At 41.6% G+C, this 24,858-nt stretch overlaps 1 protein-coding gene across 1 annotated transcript in view; it reads left to right on the top strand.

Moving 5' to 3' along the window:
• Positions 1-12,148: 12,148 nt before the first annotated feature.
• Positions 12,149-24,858, top strand: part of LOC137234622 (uncharacterized) — a 124,783-nt gene continuing 112,073 nt past the window's right edge. The window contains exon 1 of the mRNA XM_067758068.1: positions 12,149-12,471. Coding sequence (XP_067614169.1) covers positions 12,446-12,471 — 26 coding nt within the window. The 5' untranslated portion in view covers positions 12,149-12,445. The remainder of the gene's footprint in view (positions 12,472-24,858) is intronic.

The raw sequence follows: 24,858 nt of genomic DNA, 5'->3' as shown, positions 1-24,858 counted from the left end.
TCCTGGTTGTATCTGTCCTATTTGCAACGAGGAGAACACAAACTTTAATTTCGTGTCTACGCCATGTATCCACGGATTCCACCGATCATGCTTGATGATTTGGTTAACAGACAATGACTAATGTCCTCTACGCCGTAGAACCGTCGACTCTCAGTCCCTAAGGAGTTTCTCTGAGCAGGAACTCCGTCCATAACTTGATAATAATGCAGCTTCCCAGGGTGCTGTACCCAGAAACCAAAACACTAGTTTTAGGGGTACTAGAACAAGATCTAGAGCCGCAAGTAATAACTCACTTGATAGGTCAATACCAGGTAATACTCGTACACCAGCTAATATGCGTCGTGCTCGTAATTATAGACAAAATCGAGACGAACGCCTAGTAGACAACTTTAATTTACAACGTATACAGCAGATGATAGATGTGAATTCTGAACGTCAAGGAGCTAACATGACACGCGAAATTATGGACATCGTTAGTCAGTTAGTATCTCAAACGCTAGAAAATTATTTTCAAAATCTTACCTTAAATAATAATAATAACGAACGAAGCAGACAAGAACCAGAATCGTCTCGGAACTTATTAGATATACCTAATACTAGCGAACGGCGACTTTCTGCTTCCCAAAACCAAAACAATGAGGATAGAAATCTTAATCTTCCTACAAATAGCCATAATGCTCGTAGAAGCGACAACACACACAATTTATCACCTGAAGCTATTTCTAAGATTATAATCAACTGGAAGTTTACTTTTGGCGGGTCTTTGGAAAATGTTTCGGTTGACGAATTCATATATATAATAAATGCGTTGACAATTTCTTCGCTGAGAGTGAATTTCAATGCCCTTTGCCAAAACGCTCACATTCTTTTCGAGGGCAAAGCTAAAAGTTGGTGCTGGAGGTACCATCATTCAGTGAGTTCTCTCGATTGGTTTGTCCTGTGCGACGCGTTGAAAAACAATTTTAAGGACGTAAGAACAGATTATGATATTAAGGAAAAGATACATAATAGAAAATGGAAAAATGGAGTGACATTCGAACAATTTTTAGAAGCAGTTATGACTTTGAGCGATAGCTTGCGAGTACCAATCTCAAAGCAGGAACTTGTGGAAACTCTAATACGTAACTTGCTCCCTGATATACGCTTAGAACTACTTCACTTAGACATAACATCTATTTCTGTTTTGAGACGCGCTTGTAGACGGCGAAACAACTTTTTCGATACAGTAGAGGATAGCTTAGTGAGACCTCCAGTAAGCCAAAAACGACAACTGAAGTACTGCAAGATCATAGTGAAATTTCTGAAGCAACTTTAACCGACATAGTGGATGCGCACTCCGTAGATGCAATTGAAAGCAAGTGTTGGAACTGCGATTCGCCTGGACATAGCTATAAACAATGTCTTAAGCCTCGTAGGGTATTCTGCTATGGGTGTGGTCTACTTGCCTTCTTTTTACCCAACTGTCCTAATTGAACTGCGATTCGCCTGGACATAGCTATAAACAATGTCTTAAGCCTCGTAGGGTATTCTGCTATGGGTGTGGTCTATTTGCCTTCTTTTTACCCAACTGTCCTAATTGCAATAATCCGGAAAACAGAAAAGGGGTGCCTTCAATACCACCAGCAGGCATCGCAATCCAAAATCGAATTAAAGCCAATTGAAATTCTTAGAAACACTAATCAAAAAAATTCATCTGATGTACCCTTACACCCGCTTCGTCCACTTCATCAGCGTTTGGAAGAGTACAAATTAAGCGTAAAGTAATCTTTGGTGACAAACGTTCGACAACTCGAGCGAGAAGCTTTTGGCGTAAGGTTAAAAACCAAAAAGAAAATCTTTCGGCCACAGTGGTGTGTAAACCAAATGACATTCGGCCATACGCCCCTGTTGAAATTTTAGGAGAGAAGCTTCTGGGACTACTTGACTCAGGTGCCTCCGTTAGCTGCTTAGGTGCAAATTTTGCTCGGAATGTTCTCACCAAAAATTGTAAAATTAAGAAAATTGATACTAATTTATGCACTGCAGATGGCTCAAAACAGTCAGTCATTGGCAAGGTAACTTTAGATGTACACTTTGAAAACAAAACTCTTCCTATTGATTTCTATCTCGTACCTAGCCTCAATCAAGATGTTTATTTGGGGGTAAATTTTGGAAAAGCTTCCAAATCGCTCCTAGGATTGTCAGTGAGCTAAATATAGTAGAGACAAATGAGAATGTCCATAACCCTTCAGCGATTCAAAAGGAAAAGCTGGCAGTAGCAATTCGATGCTTTCCTTCATTCGAGGAACAAGGCATGGGACGTTGGTGCATCAGCCCCGGTTAAACAGCGGTACTTCCCGATTTCACCGGCAATTGAGAAGTTGATGGCGAAAGAACTCGATCGAATGTTAGCATTGGGGGTGAATATATTTTTAGTTTGGATCTGAAAGACGCATTCTGGCAAATGCCGCTGGAGTTGTCTTGCCGGGAAAAGACAGCCTTTACCGTGCCAAACAGACCATTATACCACTTCAAAGTAATGCCATTCGGTCCTTGCAATGACCCGCAAACTATGTACCGGTTAATGGATAAGGTTATCCCCTACTACCTCAAGGAACGCGTCTTGACGACCTTCTTTTAATATCAGAAGATTTCCAATCACACAATCAACTTTTGCAAGAAGTAGCGCTGCATATTGAAAAGGCGGGATTAACCATCAACATAGGCAAAAGTAAATTTTGCATCAAACAGGTGCGCTACTTGGGTTATGTGGTTGGACAAGGCACGCTTCAGATAGACCCATAAAAAGTTTCAGCAATCACTGAGTACCCACCACCTAAATCTGTGAAACAGCTACGCCGATTTTTAGGAATGGCAGGCTGGTACAGGCGATTCATAGCGAACTTTGCTGCTATTACTCATCCTCTGACTGAGTTGCTTAAGAAAAGCAGCGAATTTCAGTGGTCTTCAGAAGCACAGGAATCTTTTGAGCTCCTAAAACAGCGCTTGACTTCTGCACCAATACTAGCAAACCCTGATTTCAGCAAACCGTTCTTGATACAGTGCGATGCAGGCCAGTGGGGAGTAGGTACTCGCCCAAACAAATGATATTGGTGAGGAGATTCCTATAGCTTATATGAGACAAAAGCTTAACAAAGCACAAAGGAATTATTCTGTAACAGAACAGGAATGTCTTGCTGCAGTTCTGGCAGTGAAGAAATTTAGAGCTTATATCGAAGGACAGGCATTTCGTATTATAACTGATCATGCAAGTCTTCGCTGGCTAATGAAGCAGAGTGATCTCAGAGGACGATTGGCTCGCTGGGCACTTAAACTGCAAGCTTTCGGCTTTGTAGTCGAGCATCTTAAAGGCTCAGACAATGTAGTTCCAGATGCTTTGTCGCGAGTTAATGTAGAGAACATGGATGAGCTAATGTTGCCTTGCGAAAATGTTCCCGACATCGACTTGAATTCGCCTGAGTTTAACACGGAGGAATACTCGACATTAAGGGAAAAATTACTGAAGAAACGATAAATTTCTACCCGTATTTTGTGGTGTTTGGTCTACATATGATAAGGCACGGAAATGATTATCAATTGCTACGGAATGTTCGTATGTTAAATGAAGGTAAAGCTGAGACTGAAACTAGCAGACATGATGAATTGGGAATTGTTAAAGATTTAGTAAGAGAGAATATTTTAAAAGCATATGAAACTACTTCAAAGCGATATAACTTGCGATCTCGGACAGTAGCATTCAACATTGGACAGGAAGTTTTGCGTCGCAATTTCACCATAAGTAAGGCTTCAGAAAAATTGAATAGCAAGTTAGCAAAAACGTTCGTAAAAGCTAGAGTTCGTGACAAAATAGGAAAATCCTGTTATGTTCTAGAAGATATGTCAGGCAAGATACTTGGCACTTTCCATGCGAAAGATATTCAACCGCTTTAATCTCAACCTATTGCCATTTTCCAAATTTTAAGTATGATGTACTCTAACAACGTTCTTAAAAATCTGTTGTGTGATGGCTGGAATTTCAAATCGAGTTACTATAGTTGGTACTTACATTTTTCAATAACTCTGGGTTATATCTCAGAAATACGTATGACATTCCTATAGGGTGTTGGCGAATTAGCTCACCACAGTAATTAAATTACATCACACATTTTTTTTGCGCTACCCAACACAGTCAAAACTTGTCAGACTAACTGAGAGAAGAGAAAGAGCGAAGGTGCCATACTTTTCCGCAATCATTTCCACTGCCATTTCCGTTTAACATCGACAGCAACCCACACCAAAGAAGTTTTTCTAAATTGCGAAGTGTTAAATCTAAAGTTTTCAAGTCAATCGCGACAAAGTTTTAATTAAATTGAAGTAACACAGCCCAAAATTTCATAAATAAAGTGTTGTCCATAATCCATGAGCGATTCCAAGATGCCGATGTCCTTAAAATAATATAAGTATTGAAAAGCAATAATTATCCATTCAATATGATATTAACTTTAATAAACCAGAGAAGCCTGGAAATGGACAAAAATCGAAGCCTAATAACAACACAAGAAACAGAAAACAAAACAAAGGAATTTTACAGCGTTACATATATACCTGAACTCACCGAAAGCTTTAGGAAAAATGTTATTATCGAGAAGAATAGCATAGCTCTCGCATACAAATCAAACTAAACCTTAAATAATATATTTACACAAACAAAGAGCCCTATCGAACCCCTACAACAAAACAACGTGGTGTTCGAGATCACATGTAAAGGAAAAGAAAATGAGGATTGCAACAAATTGTACATAGGACTTACGAAACGAGCATTGGGCGTTCGACTAACAGAACACGAAGCGGACATAAAGAACTACAGAAACAATACTGCCTTATCACAGTATATCACATCGAGTGGACATAAAGCTGACCTGGCGAATACGAAAATTTTAGACAAAAACAAACGCGGGAGAGCCAGATACACGTTAGAAAGCTTGAGAATAATGCAGCAGAGAGAAAACACAATAAACAAAAAAGAAGACACCGCAGACTTCGCCGCAACTTACCTTTGCGTTTATAATAAATTTAGTATGACAATGATACCCAACATGTGTGGTACCGATGACCCTTACCTTATTTTTAAAGTTTTATAATACATATAATTACTTTTATGCAAATACATGTTTGTTTATGTATGTGTCTTCTGTGTGCTTGAAACATTTGTTGACTCTTTAACTCTATACATATATATATGTACTAGTTATTAACTTTTATTTAATATTTTTTAATAATGTAAAAAATTTTTTGTTTATTGTTGAAAATAGATTCCGCCCCTGAAAATGCTACGATGACTAGCGAAACGTCGGGCTGTAACAGTGAATAAACTTGTTTTATTTGCACTGACAACGCAATAGGTCAAGTAGCCTTGCATAATATTATAAATCTTAAAAAAATTGACCGGAAAAACCTAAGATCAATCATATCGGAAGGTCTGCCGAATTTCAAGCTATCAACAACAAAAAATTTACAACATTCGCAATTTGCTTAAACAACTGGAAAATGAAGAACTATTACAAACACATTAAATACAAACACGGGGAACATACATGCATGATAGTGAAACAGTACAGTAAACAAAAACGGAATCTATCAAAACAAAAGGAGCATTTGAGATTTCTCTTGGAATGTAAAAGATATGACCTAACACCAAGTCATTTAACAAACTCAATCAAACACGTTCTAATAGAGTCAACCTCGCAAAGGGTAAGACAACAACTACACAACACAAAGTTATTATTTCTGCGCAAGATATTAAATATAGAGATAATACAAACAAACATTAACATAAAAGTCACCAAAGACTACATACACCACGTTGAAAAAGAACTAAAGCTTAGACTAAGTGAGCTTGAGCTGAACATATTTACGAACGAGCAACACTTTCTAGGACAAAAAATAGCAAACGAGACAAGATACATACACACACAACAAATAGAATCACTCAAACAACAACAATTACGAAATCTCGGTATAAACACCAGAAACGATCGGTTCGTGAACAAGACAGACATAGTTTTTCCAGAGGAAGTTAAGTGGCTACTCTCTCTCGGGAGAAAATTTACGATCCCTACAACAAAAAGTAACTTTAGTCCAATACATATAATTGCCGAAATGGAACAAGTGATACAATGCTTAGAGGAAGACCAAAAAAAGGAAATAGCGAGGAACAGAGTAAGCAATCAGATACAACAGTTTAAAATAAATATAAAGAGCAACTCAGCGGAGAAGTTTATCACTGAGGTATACAACAAAACCAAAGCTTTTTTGAAACCACATAAAAACGATATAGTAATCACAGAGGCAGACAAAGGAGACAAAAAGACATATAGAGTAACAAGAACGGATCCCACACACCTACTACAAAAGAAAAACAATAACATAGTAAATGAGCTTTTCAAAACCATATACATAAGTGCAAGAGAGAAACAACAGCTATCATGCTCAGCAGCCAACGCACCGAGACTTTACGGATTACCGAAAATCCACAAGCCAAACTTCCCTCTACGTCCCACCGCGTCCTCAGTAAACGTCCCATGCTATCACTTATCTATGTATTAGAGGTTTACGCCGATTACTTTATCGGCGGCGGCGGCGTAGACTTGGTAAAATATCGGCGGCGGCGGCGAAGTCGACGCGCCGGCTCACGCCGTCGTACTTGGTAAATAAATTTTGATCTCCACAAGTTTTTTCAATTACTCTCTGACCTTACAGAAATTTTGAAAAATGTATGGTTCTCAAATTTATATCCAGCAAATTTCTCCCAAATGCTTAGATTTAACACTTCCTGAATTTAAAGATTAAAATGAATATATTTATTGTATAATGAAGTTTTTATTCAGATACATCTTGTAAGAACAGCTATTTTATGTCTATATTTTAGGCCACTAAAAATATACTCCCAGTATTCATATAAAAAATACCTATTTGAAATTTTCTTTGCAAGATTCATAGTTATTGTGAATAAAAATAATTTTGTTTACGTTGTGCGGGCTGAGCTGTGACCGTTTATTTGTAATAGTAAGGCCAGCAATAGAAAAAACCCGCACACTGGGTGTACTCGTTGCCGGAATACACAAAAATTTGTGTGCCAACTTACATAATAGTGGCATTGCAGCAGCCTTTTCCCTCCAGAAATTTAAAACATTTTGGTTTGATGACAAACTCAACAGCAAATGGCATTCTGCTGATAAATTCATATTTTTTGAATTTGTGGAATACCTCTGCGCAAGCTTCAATATTTTAGAGGAAGGTGGAGAAATATCTTTATCATTATTACCTTCGGTATTTTTTGAGTCACCAATAAGGGATTTATACATTTTAATTAAAACATTTACTTTAGTAATATTTCTGTCGTTGCAGTAGTCCGTGACACAATCCAGTGTGCTGAAGCGCGGATCCAGCAGCGCTGCGCACATTAATATATCATTTATTGGAAATCTATAGTCTAGTTTGCTTCTTATATTATTTTTCACAGCATCTTTGAATTTTTGTAAAAAGTTCTTCCACTTGTACATAAGCTGTGCTTCAGCTTCTAGTAAAATCAAGTCAGTTTTATTACAGTTTTTCAGCAATTTATTTATTGCGGCTCTTTGAGACCCAAGACTATCAAGCATTGACAGAACGCTGTGCCATCTTGTTGCGACCGCGTTTTTTAGAGTGACATTTCTTTTGCCCATCAAACTACCATGTAAGTTATTAGGATTGTTGATGTGCTTATACGTTTCTAACGGAACATCGTCTAGTGGACCAAATCCGTCATCGTAGTCGATCCAACACAAGTCTTCGGAAGCTAGGAGTTCCTCCAAGTTGTCAATATTTGCTAAAATTTCGTTTTGTATTGTATCAGCTTGACATCTTAAAACATCTGTTTTAAAACGAAGGGCCCTTGCAATACTTTTGCACTTCGCAATTAAGTTGCTTACTTCAGGGACGGAATTATAGCCATCTATAGTAAGCAAATTATGTAGCCCATGCCCAAGGCAGAAGTGGTTGTTGATGCACCCTAAATCAATGGCTTTTTTAATATTACTACCTTGATCAGTGACAACAAAATTGGTTCCCAGCTTTAATTTGAAAAAATCTGTTACTTGTTCAAGTTCTGTTAAAATGTTATTGCCAGTGTGAGACTTTGAAATGTATTTTGTTTCCAAGGTGAGATTTTCCAACAGGAAATTTTTGTCGAGATAATGAAAAGTAAATGTAATATAATTTCTTCTTCGAAAATTATCAGTCCACAAATCAAATGTTGGTGCAAAATGTTCCTGGCCAGAGATTTTTTGTCGAACTGTGTTTAAAACGCATTCATAAACATCATCTAACGCTGTTGTTGAAATAGTTTTGAAATGTGGTATATCAACATCAGCTAATACAACTTTGTATTTTTTTAGGAAGTCTTTTATTCCATTATTGGAAATTGTATGAAACGGTACTAAATCTCGTGCCATCCACAATGCTAAGTCTCTTCCCAATAGCCATTTGGAATTCGTTGAAGATTTTTTAGGACATTTTTTAAAAAAGTTTGATATGTTAGAACTACTTTCAGCGTCGAAATCACGAATATTGTATTCATTTTTTAAGTGCCTCGTTAGATTCCCTGTAGAAACGTTTTTGCTATATGACTGGATCTTGAAATATTTGTTACTTGTGAAATAGAAAAAGTACTAGGCTCAAAACTTAGCAAGAAAAAATTATGGATGAATCCTAATTTTTCTGTTTTGTTAGACAAAGGTTGCAAAAAACTTTTTCTTTTTCAATAGTTTTTCCAACTTGAGCCTCTTCTAACGTTCCGAAAAATTGCCAAACACTGCTTTTACATCGGCTACTTGCAATTTGTAGTTTGATTATGTAATCCTTCACTGCCTTTTCCATCTGTAAGTTACAGGCCGATAAAGCAGAACGAAAATGCATAAAATTTAAGAACAAATTATTTAGCTTTTATGCATTTTCACATAATAAACGCTTTCTTACATAACATATTTTTATTATAAGTCTTCATTAATTAAAGATGTTGGTACATCAAACAAAAGCTACTTGCACTATCTACTAATAATAAAATGGGTAATTCTATACGACAGCATGACACTGCTAATACGCGTCCAAAAGAATACGCGTCGAAAGAGGTGTCGAAAGACGCGTATTAATCTCGAGAACAATAATCCGAAACCGGAAAATAAAAATTTTATCTCTGTCTGGAGATATTTGCAGTTGAAGTTGGCGATTTTCATGTGGTTTTTGTTGTGTCGTACCCACAAAAAAAATTGTGCATCACCGTGGCCGAAGGCCGCCAACGCAGAAAGATGTTCTGCGCAAAAATACTATGGATTTCACCCCCAGTTTGGGAGGGACCCGCGGGTCTTCTTTCGGTTTTTCGTTAATATCTTTTGAACGAGTTAAAATTATTATTTTCCGGCTTCGGATTATTAATACCGAATTCAAGGCGCGTCGTTTGACACCTCTCTCGCGTATTAGCAGTCGACCCCTCAAAAAGTCTCTTACCGAAAACTTACTTTTATTCCCACAACTGAACTGAAAATTATATGCGCAAGGACTTACACTATTTGGATTTACAAGTTAAATTATATTTGTAGGGATGTGATAGCTCTCAGATAATCGATAAATCTCACTGAAATTTATGCCCCTATTACGGTATACAAATCAACTCTCATTGGGTTCAAATTTCGCAATTTGTATTACAGATGATTACAACTCACCTGTCAAAAAAAATGAGTTGTTTATTCTAACAACTTTTTGAGGCATTACCGTTTACTTCCTTGTGTTGGTGTAGTTGTCAAAGGCATCAAAATCTGACAACTGATTAATGATTGTCTCAGAAAATTTTGAAGTAGTTTGGAAAGAATATAATAAAAAATTGAAAGCGGGTTTTCAGGCCTTGTAAAATTTATTTAAACAAATTTTATAATCAGCAGTTCTGTGCACATTTATAGTAAAAACAAAGTTTCAACGAAAGATTGCATTGAAAATCTTATTGACCTTATGGAGCAACATCCCGAAGTCGGACGAGGCCAGCCGCAGTTCGGATGCAACCAAAATAAGTGAAATTATGCGAACGTGAGTCCCATCGATACAACCAACTACTCCTGGGAATCCTGTTTTAGAGGAAAACGCGATTTTTGAACCGCTTTGCTACTCTGCAGTCATTTGGGTTTTAATCCACTTCGCACAAATATGCTCCTCAATAATTTTCGCCACAAAATAATTCTATGCTAATATCCATTTTGCTATTAATAAAAAATCACTTGCAAATGCTTACATTTGAGCCACAAATTGATCAGCTGTTCATTTATCTGTCAAATCATCACTTTTTCAGGTTGACAACATCAATTCAAATTCAACTGAAATAAGGTGGCATTCGTAATACCAAACAGGAGTTGAGTTGTCTTAAAGTTGGGCTGTTTTAATTACAATAGGGGCATTATATGACTGTTCTTAAAGCTGGAGACATTGGTGCTTTATCGGTAACCGTATCGGTAACCTTTTAACAGCTGATTCGACCAACCTTATGAGAATCAATGCAATCGATTATTGGTGCCGCTAAGGTCGTAACCGTTTCGCAGCCAACCAATTGGGTTTTGGTTTACCGTCGTAACGATAAACAGCTGATTACGTTAGGGATACGACTACAGCGATACGACAAACGGCACCAATGACTCCAGCTTTAGTAAGTGGATGCCGCCAGATATTCAACGTAAAGGCGCCCTTTAAATGTAAAGGCTCCTTTACATTACTGGAATTTGTAGAGGCTACTTTTCGACGCTGAACCATCCAACAGGTGTAACCCCATCAATGGTGTTGTAATTTTGGTTGGTGTCAAAATATCGACCATAATGTATAATAGCACGGGGTGCCTGAACTATGGTTTTTTATATTTTGTAAAAGGTATTTATGGAAGGGAAATTAAATGCGAATTCATCAAAAGTTTAAATTTGCTTCAACTTTTATTTCGCTTTGAAGTTGAATCATTCATGACGGATTTACATTGAATCCTTTGCCTCGACAGATGTGTTAAATGTATTGTTTAGACCCGGTCTGGCTGTTTGTGGAATATGAAGCATTGAATCGCCCTTATCTGTCAAAGTCGCCGCAATACTTTACGACCGGTTGGCCTGCAATTCTACAAGAACAACAACCGGTTAGCCTGCTACAATACGTCTAAAAATGTCGAAAAGGTGCACTTTGACCTTTATATGCATAATGCGAAGTCAAGAAATTGAAGTTTCGCTTCTGTCAGAGGTGACACCCATTGGTTAAACGGTAAAAATTTGATTCGTGTACTAGAGATCATATTTTCAAAAACCGATTGAAAGTTTTGATGGGTTGTTGTAAATTTTTGTTGTGTTTTAGCAGGCGACTTCTGTTGTAAAATATTATCAAGTTTAGAAAAAATTTAGATAATAAAACTAAAAACTTTTCACGCTGTCTTTCGAGAAAAAGGATTTTATTTAATTGATAATTCCAATATATAGAAAATTAAAGTCTTCAACTTAACAAACAAAGGCCCGAACACATTTGCATTTTGCTTTGTTTTGGCGCTTACGCTGCGTATACAGCAGTCTTTGACAACAAACGTCTTAAGCTGCAGACATTGGTGCTTTATCGGTAACCGTATCGGTAACCTTATAACAACTGATTCGACCAACCTTATAGGAATCAATGCTTTCGATTTTTGGTGCCGCCAAAGTCGTAACAGCATAGTAGCCAACCAATTGGTTTTAGGTTTACCATCGTAACGATAAACAGCTGTTTACGTTAGGGATACGACTACAGAGATACCATATACGGCACCAATGACACCCGCTTTAATTGCTATAAGCAACACACAAAAATTTAAAAAACTTACATTTTGTTCTGCGATGTCATTCAAAATTTCAAATTTCTGGAAGCCATGGAAAATTTTATAATTTTTACCTCCATCTGCTTTATTCTAAAAAATATTTTAATTTGCATATCATGTTTATTTTCTCCAATTAACGATATTGACAGAAACGCAAAAGTCAAATATAAATGGGCCCTATCTGAAGTGAGCTTTTGTAGTAAATTCTAGGCCCATATTTTAGGTACTTTTTTCAAAACAAAAATCTTGCTTAAAGAGTAATTAAAATATACCCGACATTTAGCAGTTGTCTCGAACTTGATAATTACCCAAAACCCAACGGAAAAAACAGAGGAAAATGCTTCGGGCAACATTGGTTTGCTTTTGGTTCAAAAAGAACACGCCTGATTTTTGTAAACAAGGCGCCAAAATTGATGTCTAAAAGCCAAAAGTTTCTGCTTTTTGTCAAATGCATCTAATTTATGTGAGAAAATAGCTACATCCGAAGATTTTGAATAAAAAAATACCGCGGTTTCCTCCAATTCAATTCGTTATTTGGTGGTACAAAGAAGTTGGTGAACTAGGAAAATGGCTGCATTCATGGTTTGCGAAAAGTAAAGTATTCAGATTCATTTTGATTTATTCACTGTCCAGCGGTATATATACATAAATAAGTTTCTAAAATATTTGAAATCGGTGCTTACTCTTTCATACATACTAACTTGTGTATTTATGTAAAAACATCTAGTTGAATAGTTCGTTCAAAAAAGAAAACTGATGTTATTTACATAGTAACTATCGGAACAAATTGCTAATACATTATTTATAACTGGTCAAGGTAAAAGTCTAGTTGAGGGGTCGACTGCTAATACGCTACCAAAAATATCTAGAGAGGTGTCAAAAGACGCGTATTAATCTCGAGAACAATAATCCGAAGGCGGAAAAGAAAAATTGTATCTCTGTCCGGAGATATTTGCAGTTGAATTTGGCGATTTTCATGTGGTTTTTGTTGTGTTGTACCCACAAAAAAAATTGTGCATCACCGTGGTCGAAGGCCGCCAACGCAGAAAGATGTTCTGCGCAAAAATACTATGGATTTCAACCCCGGTTTCGGAGGGACCCGTGGGTCTTTTTTCGGTTTTTCGTTAATATCTTTTGAACGAGATAAAATTTTTATTCTCCGCCTTCGGATTATTAATAATAATGTCAAGACGCGCCGTTTGATACCTCTCTCGATGTTTTTGGACGCGTATTAGCAGTGTCATGCTGTCGTAAAAAATTACCAATATTTGGTAGAGAAAATCTCCCAGATGACAAAATGAAATGCTTCACCTTCCGGATGCTTCTAGTTCTTGTAAAATTAAATTTTATTTATTTGGTAATGTCTAGAACAGCGGTTTACTCCTATCTCCTGACAGAGTTGAAGTTTTTCTTTTCCACCTTCGGATTGTTGTTGACGAGTTCAAGACGCGCAGTTTGACACCCCTCCCGATATTTTCGGACGCGATTTTGCAGTCGACCGCTGTTGTATACTTTTACCTTACCTTTAACAATTTACTTAAGTACTATAATAAAAAATGTAAGAAAGTGATAAGAAATTGTTCACTTATTTTTCCACTAAATTCCACTTAAAAGAGATCTTATATTTTAAATTTTTATTCAAACCTCTGGGGTTTGAAACGCATACCTAATATATGTTGTTTTTAGAAAATAACTTTAAGCCGATCTAAACAAATTTATTTTGGTATTAGTGCTCTTAATGCTGATAGCAACACGAGTCATTTGATACCCATTTTTCTAACATCGAACCCATTTTCGATGTAGATAATCAGCATTATATAGCCTAAAATAAGTACAAAATATAGTACCGCGCCGGACGCCGCGCCGACGCGCCGATATTTTTGACATTCGGCGGCGGCGTGTGAAAAACGACCAAAATCGGCGGCGGCGGCGTTTATCGGCGGCGTATATCTCTACTATGTATGTAGGAAATACAATAAAACCATAATATGCGAAGAGCTTAATACCGCTTCCCAAGGCAGTCGGTTCTATGTACCGGAGCGACTCGGGATTTTTCCCGACCAAGGACTGTCATTTCAGTGTGACCCCATTTAATTTGTTTCGCCCCTCCCACAAATTGTCATCCTCCCAGCAGCTCCTTGCAGCAGGACTGCTACATATTCTCTTACTCCGGGAAGGTATCGAACCCAATCCGGGTCCGTCTCCTGACCCCGGTCCTGAGAAATGGTTTTGCTGCATTTGCCAGAAAAGAATCTTTTTAGGACGGTCATACTCTGTTCAGTGTGTCTCGTGCAAGGGATAGTTGCATCGGACAGGTTGTTCTGGGCTTGATCCCAAAACCCGACGTCCACGTAACTTTTATAAATCTTTTGTGGCTCCTTGCTCCTCACGCCCAAGGGCGTCCCGTAGTCTACGCCTAAGCGTATCCCCACTACCTTCCAGCAGCTTGGCTGCTCAGCAAGCCACAACAAGTACCCGCTGCTGCTCGCGCCCCACGGCGCCATCAACTCAAACAGCTGATACCACTCATAACTACTACCTTCGTAGTAGAGCTGGTAGCAATGCTGAGCATCAGCCCCTGCCCCCGTCTTCTTCTCCCCCCTCTTTTCTGGCAGCAATCGTGCAGGTCAGGGAAACAGACTCTTAGTCCCTGCCTCCGTTTGCACCGTCTGCCAGCACAGTATATATAGGTTTGCGACATCCGCTCAATGCAGCTCCTGCCTTGGGTGGTGCCACTTTCCTAGATGTTCTGGTCTCCGCGACGGCAACCCTCGACGGGTTTCATCGCGCCATGTTGCCAGGTCGCAAACCCATATCATCCGGGTACCCCAATGCTTGCCCAAGGGCGCCCAGTCCCAAGGCCACAACAGCAATTGCGTCCTGGCCTTCCACAACCTAGGCGTAGTCACCCCTCACTTACCCCTAGAGTGGCGGCGTCACCCCTCATGCACTTCAGAATTCTGCAGTTCAACTGTAATGGACTAACTGGGAAGATTACGGAGATAGTCGATTTCATGAAGCGGCACAACATCCGCATTGCTGCGATTCAAGAGACTAAACTCACAGCAAGATCTGCATTGCAGACCTGCTCTGGTTATAATGTCCACAGGAAAGACCGCGAGAGCGGAAATGGAGGCGGCCTCGCGTTTATTATACACCACTCTGTGCAATATCATATATTTGATCCTGGCATCGACCGCAGTGACAATGTCTTAGAACGTCAAGGCCTATCTGTCCGGTCAGGCGATGCAAATCTAGAAATCATCAACATCTACATCCCTCCTGTCACCTGTTGCCCCAGTGGATTCCGCCCTAATATCGAGGCCTTACTCACTGGCAACAATCGCATTATCTTAGGCGATTTCAATGCCCATCGCGACCTATGGCATTCAAACTTGCGGGCGGACAGTAGGGGTGAGATGTTGGCGGATCAAATAGACGAAACGACGTTCTGCACAATAAACGGAGACGCCCCCACACGTATGGTAGGAAGCTGTCATAGCTCGCCAGATATCTCAATCGTGAGCGCAGAACTCGTAAACTGCGTCAACTGGCAGCCGATGGTAACATTGGCATCCGACCACCCATACTTATTTCGTTCGAGCGTACCGCCGACTTCATCGTCACCGAAAAACGCACTTTCATAAACTTCAAAAAAGGAAAGTGGGAAGAATATAAATCTGCAACAGACAGCAGCTTTGCTGCCCTCCCTATCCCGACTGATGCCCGCCAAGGGGAGCGTGCCTTCCGTAAGGTCATTGAATCCGCCTCGGCACATTTCATTCCCGCCGGGAGAATTCCCGAAATCCGGCCCCACTTCCCGGCGGCGGCCGCGAGCTTAGCGAAGGAACGCGACCTTATAAGACAGCTTGATCCAGGCGACCCCCAAATAAGGGATATAAACCAACGCATCAGATTGCTTGTGGACGAACACAAGCGGGCGAAATGAGAAGAGAACCTAAGAGGTTGTAACCTCTCTACCGGTGTAGGTAAACTTTGGTCCACCGTAAAGTCCCTATCGAATCCGACCAAGCACAAAGACAAAGTTTCCATCGCCTTTGGCGATAAGGTGCTGTCGGATGCGAAAAAATGCGCGAGCGCTTTCTGCCGACAATATATAATGCATCCTACGGTCGACAAAGATAGACGGAGAGCCAATAGACACGCACATAAACACAAACTCAGCGCGTCACCAATTACCATCACCGCTAGAGAGGTTGAGGACGCCATTGGTCGCGCTAAACCATCCAAAGCAGTGGGCCCAGACGGCATAGCCATGCCGATGCTTAAAAACCTAAGGAAAGAGAGTTTCACATATTTAGCGCATGTCTTCAGCCTGCCTCTTTCCACCTTTGTCATACCCGAGAAATGGAAAATGGCCAAGGTGGTCCCGCTACTAAAGCCTGGGAAACCAGCTAACGTAGGTGAGTCATATCGTCCGATATCTCTCCTATCGCCAGTGGCAAAGACGCTTGAAGCCATTTTGCTCCCTTATTTCCAAGCACATTTGCAGCTAGCCCCTCATCAGCATGGCTTCAGAAAACTCCATAGCACTACCTCCGCGCTAAATGTCATTAGCACCCAGATAAATTGCGGTTTGAATCAATATCCCCACCATAGAACAGTACTCGTAGCGTTAGACCTATCAAAAGCTTTTGATACGGTCAACCATGGCTCGTTACTGCAAGACCTGGAAGGGTCTACCCTTCCCCCATGTCTTAAAAGGTGGACCGCAAATTATCTGGGTGGTCGGCAGGCATCGGTGCAATTCAGAAACGAAACATCAAAACAAAGGAGAATTAAACAAGGGGTGCCACAGGGTGGTGTCCTATCCCCGCTTTTGTTTAATTTCTACATATCTAAGCTACCTTCACCACCGGAAGGAGTCACAATCGTTTCCTACGCCGATGACTGCACAATAATGGCCACAGGCCCAGGCCCAAAGATCGATGAGCTATGCAATAAAATAAACGGCTATCTCCCTGATCTCTCCAGTTTTTTCGCCTCGCGAAACCTGGCATTGTCACCGACTAAATCTTCCGCGACCTTATTTACAACATGGACGCCCCAAATTCGACCATATTGAACATCCACGTCGATGGCACTACGCTACCGACTGTCCTACACCCCAAAATCTTGGGTGTGACGTTTGATCAGGATCTACATTTTGGTGCGCACGCAACCGCAATTGTTCCAAGAATTCAGAGCCGTAATAAAATCCTCAAATCCCTTGCTGGCAGTACCTGGGGAAAAGATAAAGAAACGCTCTTGACCACATACAAAGCAATTAGCCAGCCGATTACGTGCTACGCGTCACCCATATGGTCGCCAAGCCTAAAAACCACCCACTGGAAGAAAGTACAGGCCTGCCAAAATACTGCTCTCAGAATCGCCACGGGCTGTCTTCTTATGTCCCCAGAACATCGTCTGCATAATGAGGCGAGAATACTCCCCATCAGGGAGAGAAATGAGATGCTGACCAAACAGTTTCTGTTGAATACCCAGAAACCTGGGCATCCCAACAGACATCTGATTGACGAACCAGCACCGCCTAGGGGCCTAAGGAGTCATCTCCGTAAGCATTTTGAGGAAATACGGCACCTGAGAACCCAGCCGTATGAAGCGGAAAAACACAAGCAGGTCCTTGGTGAACTCCATAGACAGGCGTCGGACCTTTATGTCGAGAATTGCCCGGTGAATCCAGTACTTGAAGAAAAATATTCAGAACTCGCAGAAGAGGAACGCATACTCCCCAGGGAAACGCGTGTCACTCTTGCTCAACTTCGTTCTGGATACTGTAACAGGTTAAACTCTTACCTATCCAGAATCAACCCCGACATACAAAATGTATGCCCTGCTTGCAATGTGTCCCCACATGACACCAACCATCTCTTTAATTGTAATGTGGAACCAACGCCTCTAACACCCCTTTCCTTATGGTCCACCCCTGTTGAAACGGCAAGTTTCCTTGGACTCCCGTTAGAGGATATTGATGACAATTTGTGATCGGTCGCGGCTATTAGGTGGGGCGAGCATTGCTACAACAACAACAACAACAACAACAAGAGCTTAATACTGTTTTCACACAGACGGCTTATTGAATAATAAAAGCAGTTTTCTACATTAAGACGCTTATTGAGCTCAATCTTCCCTACAAAATTCGAATCTATTATTATTTCATTAGTAGCTAATCGAATGCCTAATGAAGTCAAAAGCACAATGCAACTCTGTTGGCAGCGTTCCGCTTCCGTTTCCGCTTCTTAGTTTTCAAAGCAAATGTCATTGTCTGCATGGCGGAACGATACAAGGTGGCCGCATCGAACAGCTGATTATAACCTTTTTTATTTGATTTGATACACCAACTACCGGCGCAGTACGATTTTGACATTTGTCCATCGAATTTACAAGTACATGGAATTTTTTTTGTTTGTAGGTATGTCACCATGCTCCCACCTTGTATCGTTTCGCCATGATTGTCTGTCTCATCCTTCATACTAATCGAGCAGTTACTTCTGTGTGAAAGCAAAAAATTTACGATTTCATTAGCAGGTGAAATGAGATCATTAAATTTCTGTGTAAAAACTGTATAATGTAAAGAATGCGTATGACTTAAAAGAGAGATTAAAAGGGATGCATCTCAACGACGATGAAGTGTTGGCGTCGTTTGACGTCGTCTCTCTTTTTACCAATATTCCGACGTCTCTTGCAATCAATATAATTATGAACAAATGGGAAAAAATACAGAATGCAACGAACGTCCCCAAAAACAAATTTCGAAATATATTGAACTTTTGCTTACTGGACAACAATTATTTTATGTTTGACAACAAAATATATACGAAAACTTTCGGAATGCCCATGGGAAACCCCCTCTCCCCCACTATAGCAGATATCATAATGGACGACCTACTTGACAATGCCTTCCAAACTCTTAAGCAACAGCACAATATTCAAGTAAAATTTCTAGTCAAATACGTAGACGACATATTCGCAATTGTCCGACGTAATGACGTGAAAATAATTATAGATACACTTAATAGCTACCACAAAAAACAAAAATTCACATTTGAATTGGAAAAAGACAATTGCGTTCCATTCCTGGATGTAAAAATACACAAAGAAAACAATTCTCTAATATTTGATTTGTACACTAAGCCCACATCTTCTGGACGCATGATAAATTTTCACTCCTCTCAACCTCTAAAGTATAAGATTAACACAGCCCAAAATTTCATAAATAAAGTGTTGTCCATAAGCCATGAGCGATTCCAAGATGCCAATGTCCTTAAAATAATAGAAGTCTTGAAAAGCAATAATTATCCATGCAATATGGTATGAACTTTAATAAACCAGCGAAGCTTGGAAATGGACAAAAAACGAAACCTAGTAACAACACAAGAAACAGAAAAAGGCAATCCCCGATTATTAAATCATACAAACAGACAAAATTAGTTAATTCGTTGTAGTTCTATAAATAGAACAAAAACAGCAACAAAAACCAAAGTTTCTTTGAAAACCGCCGTACCAAGCATAGCTTTAACACATAATTGCATACGAAGTAGGGGGCTAAGACACTTGGCTTGGATATCATAAGTGGTTTCAGGCTCTGGATCAGGGACTGATTTCAGTCTTAGACCGGCCATAGTGACGAATGTCACGCGTGATTAGTTTTCACGTCCTGCACGAGGTGCCCCTGCTTCTACTGATAATGGCGGATCTAGAGAGGACAACTCGATAAAACCCGCACCCCCTGAGTCATTGTACCGAGTTCAGGGGAGGGAGGACTCTTTAAGAGTCAAGATCGGTACACAACGGCGACGAACTGGACTGTTTTAGGGCTTTGATTTGACATTAAATTTGGACTTGATGACTTTGGGCTGGTAGGTGCGGTATTCTGCCACTTTAGTAGGTCGGGGTGAAACCCTACCGAAATGGCTGGTAGGCTAATGCTGCACCTGCCCACGTCCCGTTAAAACCGTGGCGGGCCTCAAGGTACGTTCCGGCTCCGTCGCCGTTAAGTTGGTGGTGTAGGTGCGGTTGAAGATTTTCCCGCTTCGCGTCCGGTCTGGCTCTGAACGCATTACTCATAAGGTAATGTGTCAACCCTCGCGTGGCCTCCCTGCGTAGCATAGATAACCACGAGACCGTTAAAGGGCGACTACACAATCGGCTCCGGATAGCGGCCTTGAGGGGGGGCTTTTTTAGAATGGACAAGACTAATACGAATCCGCCAAGGATGGGGTGCGGAAGAAGAGCGCTTTTGATGGAAATCCATCAAATCAATCTTCAGCACTCTAAGGCGGCTTCCGCAAATTTGTTGCTCTGCCTTGAAAAAGGCGGAGTGGATATAGTCCTTGTCCAGGAGCCGTGGCTGAGTAGTAACGGCAGTAAGATTTCTGGATTAAGGACTGGAAAATTCAACACCTTGGTGCATGGGGAGGCAGGTAGGTAGGTTGAACTGGCCGGTCCATGAGGACCTCACATAGACTGATTGAGTCCGTAGTGTTACCAGAAGTTTGTTTTAACGACCAAACTGAAAAACCCTATCAAAAACCAGGACCTTTGTTATAAAATAACTCCGTCCTCTTGGCAAATACTAGAAGCTTCCTAGGACTTAAGCCACTTGCTGCTTCTAGATCTGACAGCTGTATCACTCCTAATAGCTGGAGTCTTAGCCTGGCAAGTGCAGGGCACGAGCACAGAACGTGCTCGATCGTTTCCTCCTCCAACCCGCACTTCCTACACCTGCTATCACTGACCAAGTCTAATTTAAAGGCATGTGACGCCAGAAGGCAGTGTCCAGTCAGAATACCCGTCATGAGTCTACAGTCCTCTCTTTTTAATGATAGAAGCAACTGTGTTAGTCTAAGGTTGTAAGACCTACACATAATCTTCGACACTTTACAGCCCCGCGCTTGAACCCACGCCTTTTCTGCTTGGTCGATCATGTGCACCTCTCGCCTTCGCTTAATCTCGCCCAATCCAATTGGGACGTCTACGGAGCAAGCTTCAAGGGATGCGCCCTTTTTAGCTAATTCGTCCGCTTTTTCATTCCCATCTCTTCCCATATGCCCTGGGACCCAATATAGATGTATGCTTCTCCCTGTCCCGATTCTCTCCAGAGACTTCTTACAATCTAACACGCATTTAGATGCTGTGCTATGCGAGATTATTGCCTTAATTGCTGCTTGACTGTCAATATAAAAATTAACACGGTTGCAGCTTAAGCTATTCTCTTCCAGGGTTTCTACTGCTTTGGTTAGGGCTAATATTTCCGCTTGGAAAACGCTACAGTAATCCGGCAGCCTGTAGGATCTGCTTAATTCCGGATCAGCGCAGTATACCGCAGACCCTACTCCTTCCACTATTTTGGAACCATCGGTGTACACATGTATCGCCTCGTCCGCCATTTGCGCACCCTTGCGCCAACCGTCCACCTCTATTGTGGCCTTAAGATCTCCCTCAAAGTGCAGGTAGGGAATCATGTAGTCTGTTCGTCTTGTGACTGAGGACGCTATACTACTATGGCCATATGGTCGGCGCTCAAGCTGCCCCGAAGCATCGAGCCTGGTTGCGGTCGTTAACGCTTTGTTCTTTGCTACCAGGTCTACAGGTGGAATGTGCAGAATGGCATACAGTGCAGCCGTCGGGGTTGTTTTCAGGGCTCCCGTAATGCAAAGCATCGATAATCTGCATACCCCCTCTAATTTTTTGAGGTATGTTGTTTTTTGTGTGGCTTTCCACCAAACAAGAACTCCATAGTATAGAATAGGGCTTACAATCGCTGTAAAAACCCAATGAGAAAGAGAGGGCGATAGGCCCCACGTACACCCCAGCATTCTTTTACATGCATAGAGTGCCGTTGAGGCCTTCTTGACCCTCTCCTCCACGTTGAGCTTCCATGACAGCTTACTGTCTAGGATGATTCCTAGATATTTTGTGCAAGGTTTCTCCTGTAAGGTCACCGCTCCTAACTTAGGCCTGGTCCAATTTGGGACCTTGTACCTCTTTGTAAACAAGACCATATCCGTCTTCTCCGCATTGACTTTCAGCCCGACATTAGATGCCCAGGTATGAATATCCCGAAGCGCCCGATCCATCAAAGAACTAATCGTTGGAAGGCATTTTCCACTTATGACAATTGCAACGTCATCTGCGTAAGCCGTAAGTTTTACGGGTCCCTCATCGAATTGCCTGAGCAGTTGGTTGATGACCAGTGTCCACAGCAGAGGTGATAGCACCCCTCCCTGCGGCGTGCCCCTGTCCACTGATTTCGTGGCCTCGTACAATCCCCATTGTGAAGTAATCTTTCTGCAATTTAACATGCAGCCGATCCATCTGATTAAGGCAGGATGTACTTTAATGTAATTAAGACCATCCATAATCGCCAATTTTGCAACATTATTGAAAGCCCCGGCAATGTCCAAGAAGACTCCTAGAGCATACTCCTTATATTCCAGGGATTTCTCTATGCTTATTACCACCCTATGCAATGCGGTGTCTACCGACTTGCCTTTGGTGTACGCATGCTGTGTTGTGGAGAGCAGCTTTTCATCCACGTTGGACTTTATGTACACATCTATCAGCCTCTCAAAGGTTTTGAGCAGAAATGATGTTAAGCTAATGGGTCTATAGTCTTTGGGATACACGTGACCGATCTTCCCCGCCTTTGGTAGAAAAGATACACGAGCAGTTCTCCAAGAGTGCGGTACATGATTCAGTCTTATGCACCCATCGAATATTATTTTAAGCCATTCCACGACCGCCCTACTTGAGACTTGTAACATGGCCGGGAATATACCATCTGGGCCCGGCGATTTAAACTTAGAAAACGTCTTCACTGCCCACTCGATCTTGGTATCGGTCACCAAGCCCGGCACCACTAGCTCCGTGATCGAAGTGTGAGTGATGTCTGCTGGTTCTTCTAAACCGTCTCCCGATGGGAAATGTGTATCGAGAAGCACCTCAAGGGATTCCTCACTATCACGTGACCATTCCCCGTTCTCTTTCTTTATTAGTCCCTGGACTATGTTTCCCTTTGCTAGGACTTTTTTCAACCGTGCTGTTTCACTGGAGCACTCTATGTCCGTACAGAAACTTTTCCATGAGTTTCTCTTGGCCCTGGTAATTTCACGCTTGTAGATCCTCAGAAGATCCCTGTACTCGTCCCGACACGCTTCGCTTTCCGCGGTCTTTGCGAGTTTAAACATTTCTTTTACCTGTCTTCTTAGAAGACTCAGCTCATTGCTCCACCATGGCGGCTTTGCTTTTCCTCTGAATCTTCTTAGAGGGCAAGCTTTGTTATACGCAGTCATAAGCGTCCTTGTTAGGAATTCATTCGACTCCTCCAGTTCCTCTACATTAGCAACCTCTTTGGGTTGTCCCAGTTTCGTTTCTACATGTTTCTGGAATTTAGTCCAATTCTTTGCCCTAGGGTTTCTAAAGGTTCCTCCCTTCTCTACCCTCTTTAGTGGGATGCTGAAGCTTATATACGCATGGTCGGAGAAGGATGGTCTATCGAGAACCATCCAATCATACCTTGATATATCACGCTCGGAGCTCAATGTAATATCCAGAACATTGCTGGATGTTGGACCAATGTATGTAGGAACATTTCCCCTGTTGGCTATCTGCAAATTGGTTTGCAGGATGTAACAAAATAGAGATTCGCCTCTCTCGTTCGTATCTGCTCCTCCCCACGCATTGTGGTGCGCATTTGCATCTGCGCCTATGACCAACCGCCCTTTACGCCCTTCCTCCTGTACTAGCCTTTTGCACTCCATCGGTGGAACCTCCGCAGCATGGGCCATGTAGCAGGACGCCAGGATAAATGCCTGCTTATTCTTTTGCTCAACGGCCACCGCTACGAGGTCCTCGGTGGTGTAATTAGGCAGCATATATGAATGCAGCTGTTTCCTTACCATTACTACAGCTCGCACCCGTCCTTCCGTTTGTGCGTAGTAAACGCCAAACCCGCGCGCGCTAAGTCCAGAAACCTTTCCTCCCGATGAGAGCCACGGCTCCTGGATCAGCGCCACGTCAAACGAACCCTCCTCAAGGGTTAGGAGGAGTTCGCTCGACGCCACTTTACTGTGTTGGAGGTTTATCTGTAGGACTCGCAGCACCATTGGGCTGTTTGTCCCCCTCCAGCACCTTCGTCTTGATGTCGTCGTCCTCCTCTTGCCCTTTTGGTTTAGAGTATTCGAGGCCCCCTTCAGCCCCTCGTGAATGTTGTGCCGTGTGTTCCTCTGTGCGAGTCACAGCACCATTTAGCGGTTGGTCCTCTTCTAGCACGTTCGCGGTGACGTCGGGGACCACCACCTGTCTTTTTTCCCTTAGGCTTCTGAGGTTCTTTTCGACTTCGCCCACTTCCAGCGTGTTAGGATTTTTATCCTCGGGACTTCTTTTCCTGAGTCGCATGTAAATTTTGTCAGTGCCAAAGGACATTTTGCCAAGCTGCGTGTACAAAATATCCTCCGCCTGCTTGTTTATTTGGAAGATGTAGAACTGACCATCCTCGGTAGGCCGAGATACAGTAAGTACCTTCCAATCCTGTGTCGGTATGTTCGGATTCTGTTTCTGCAGAAGTCGCAGTGTATCCTCCGACTTCATCACGCATGGTATCCATACCTTAACTTTTGGTACCGTGGGGATTTGCGCTTTATCCACCACCTCAAACCGCGCGTTCGTGCCTTGCCTTTGGAGGTTTGGAACGACTTCCTCCAGCCACCGCAAGCTCGCGATTTTGTCGCACGCTATCATCTTCACACCATTATACCATCCCCCCGAATCAAAGGTTGGAAGGGGCTTACTTGGTTGTTCCCGCATCATCTTAAGCATTAAGCCAATAAGCTCCCTTTCCACAGATCTCCACCTTTCAGTAGTCATTTGTCCGAACGGACTGCTACGATCAACCAGCGCCACAGTCAGTGACTGCTTTGCCACATCACTCATCTTCTCGGGAAAAGCAGGAGTCTTAG

The sequence above is a fragment of the Eurosta solidaginis genome, chromosome X (assembly GCF_040869045.1).
Source record: "Eurosta solidaginis isolate ZX-2024a chromosome X, ASM4086904v1, whole genome shotgun sequence".
In the NCBI taxonomy this organism is placed as follows: Eukaryota; Metazoa; Arthropoda; class Insecta; order Diptera; family Tephritidae; genus Eurosta; species Eurosta solidaginis.
This window is presented reverse-complemented; position numbering and strand designations above follow the sequence as displayed.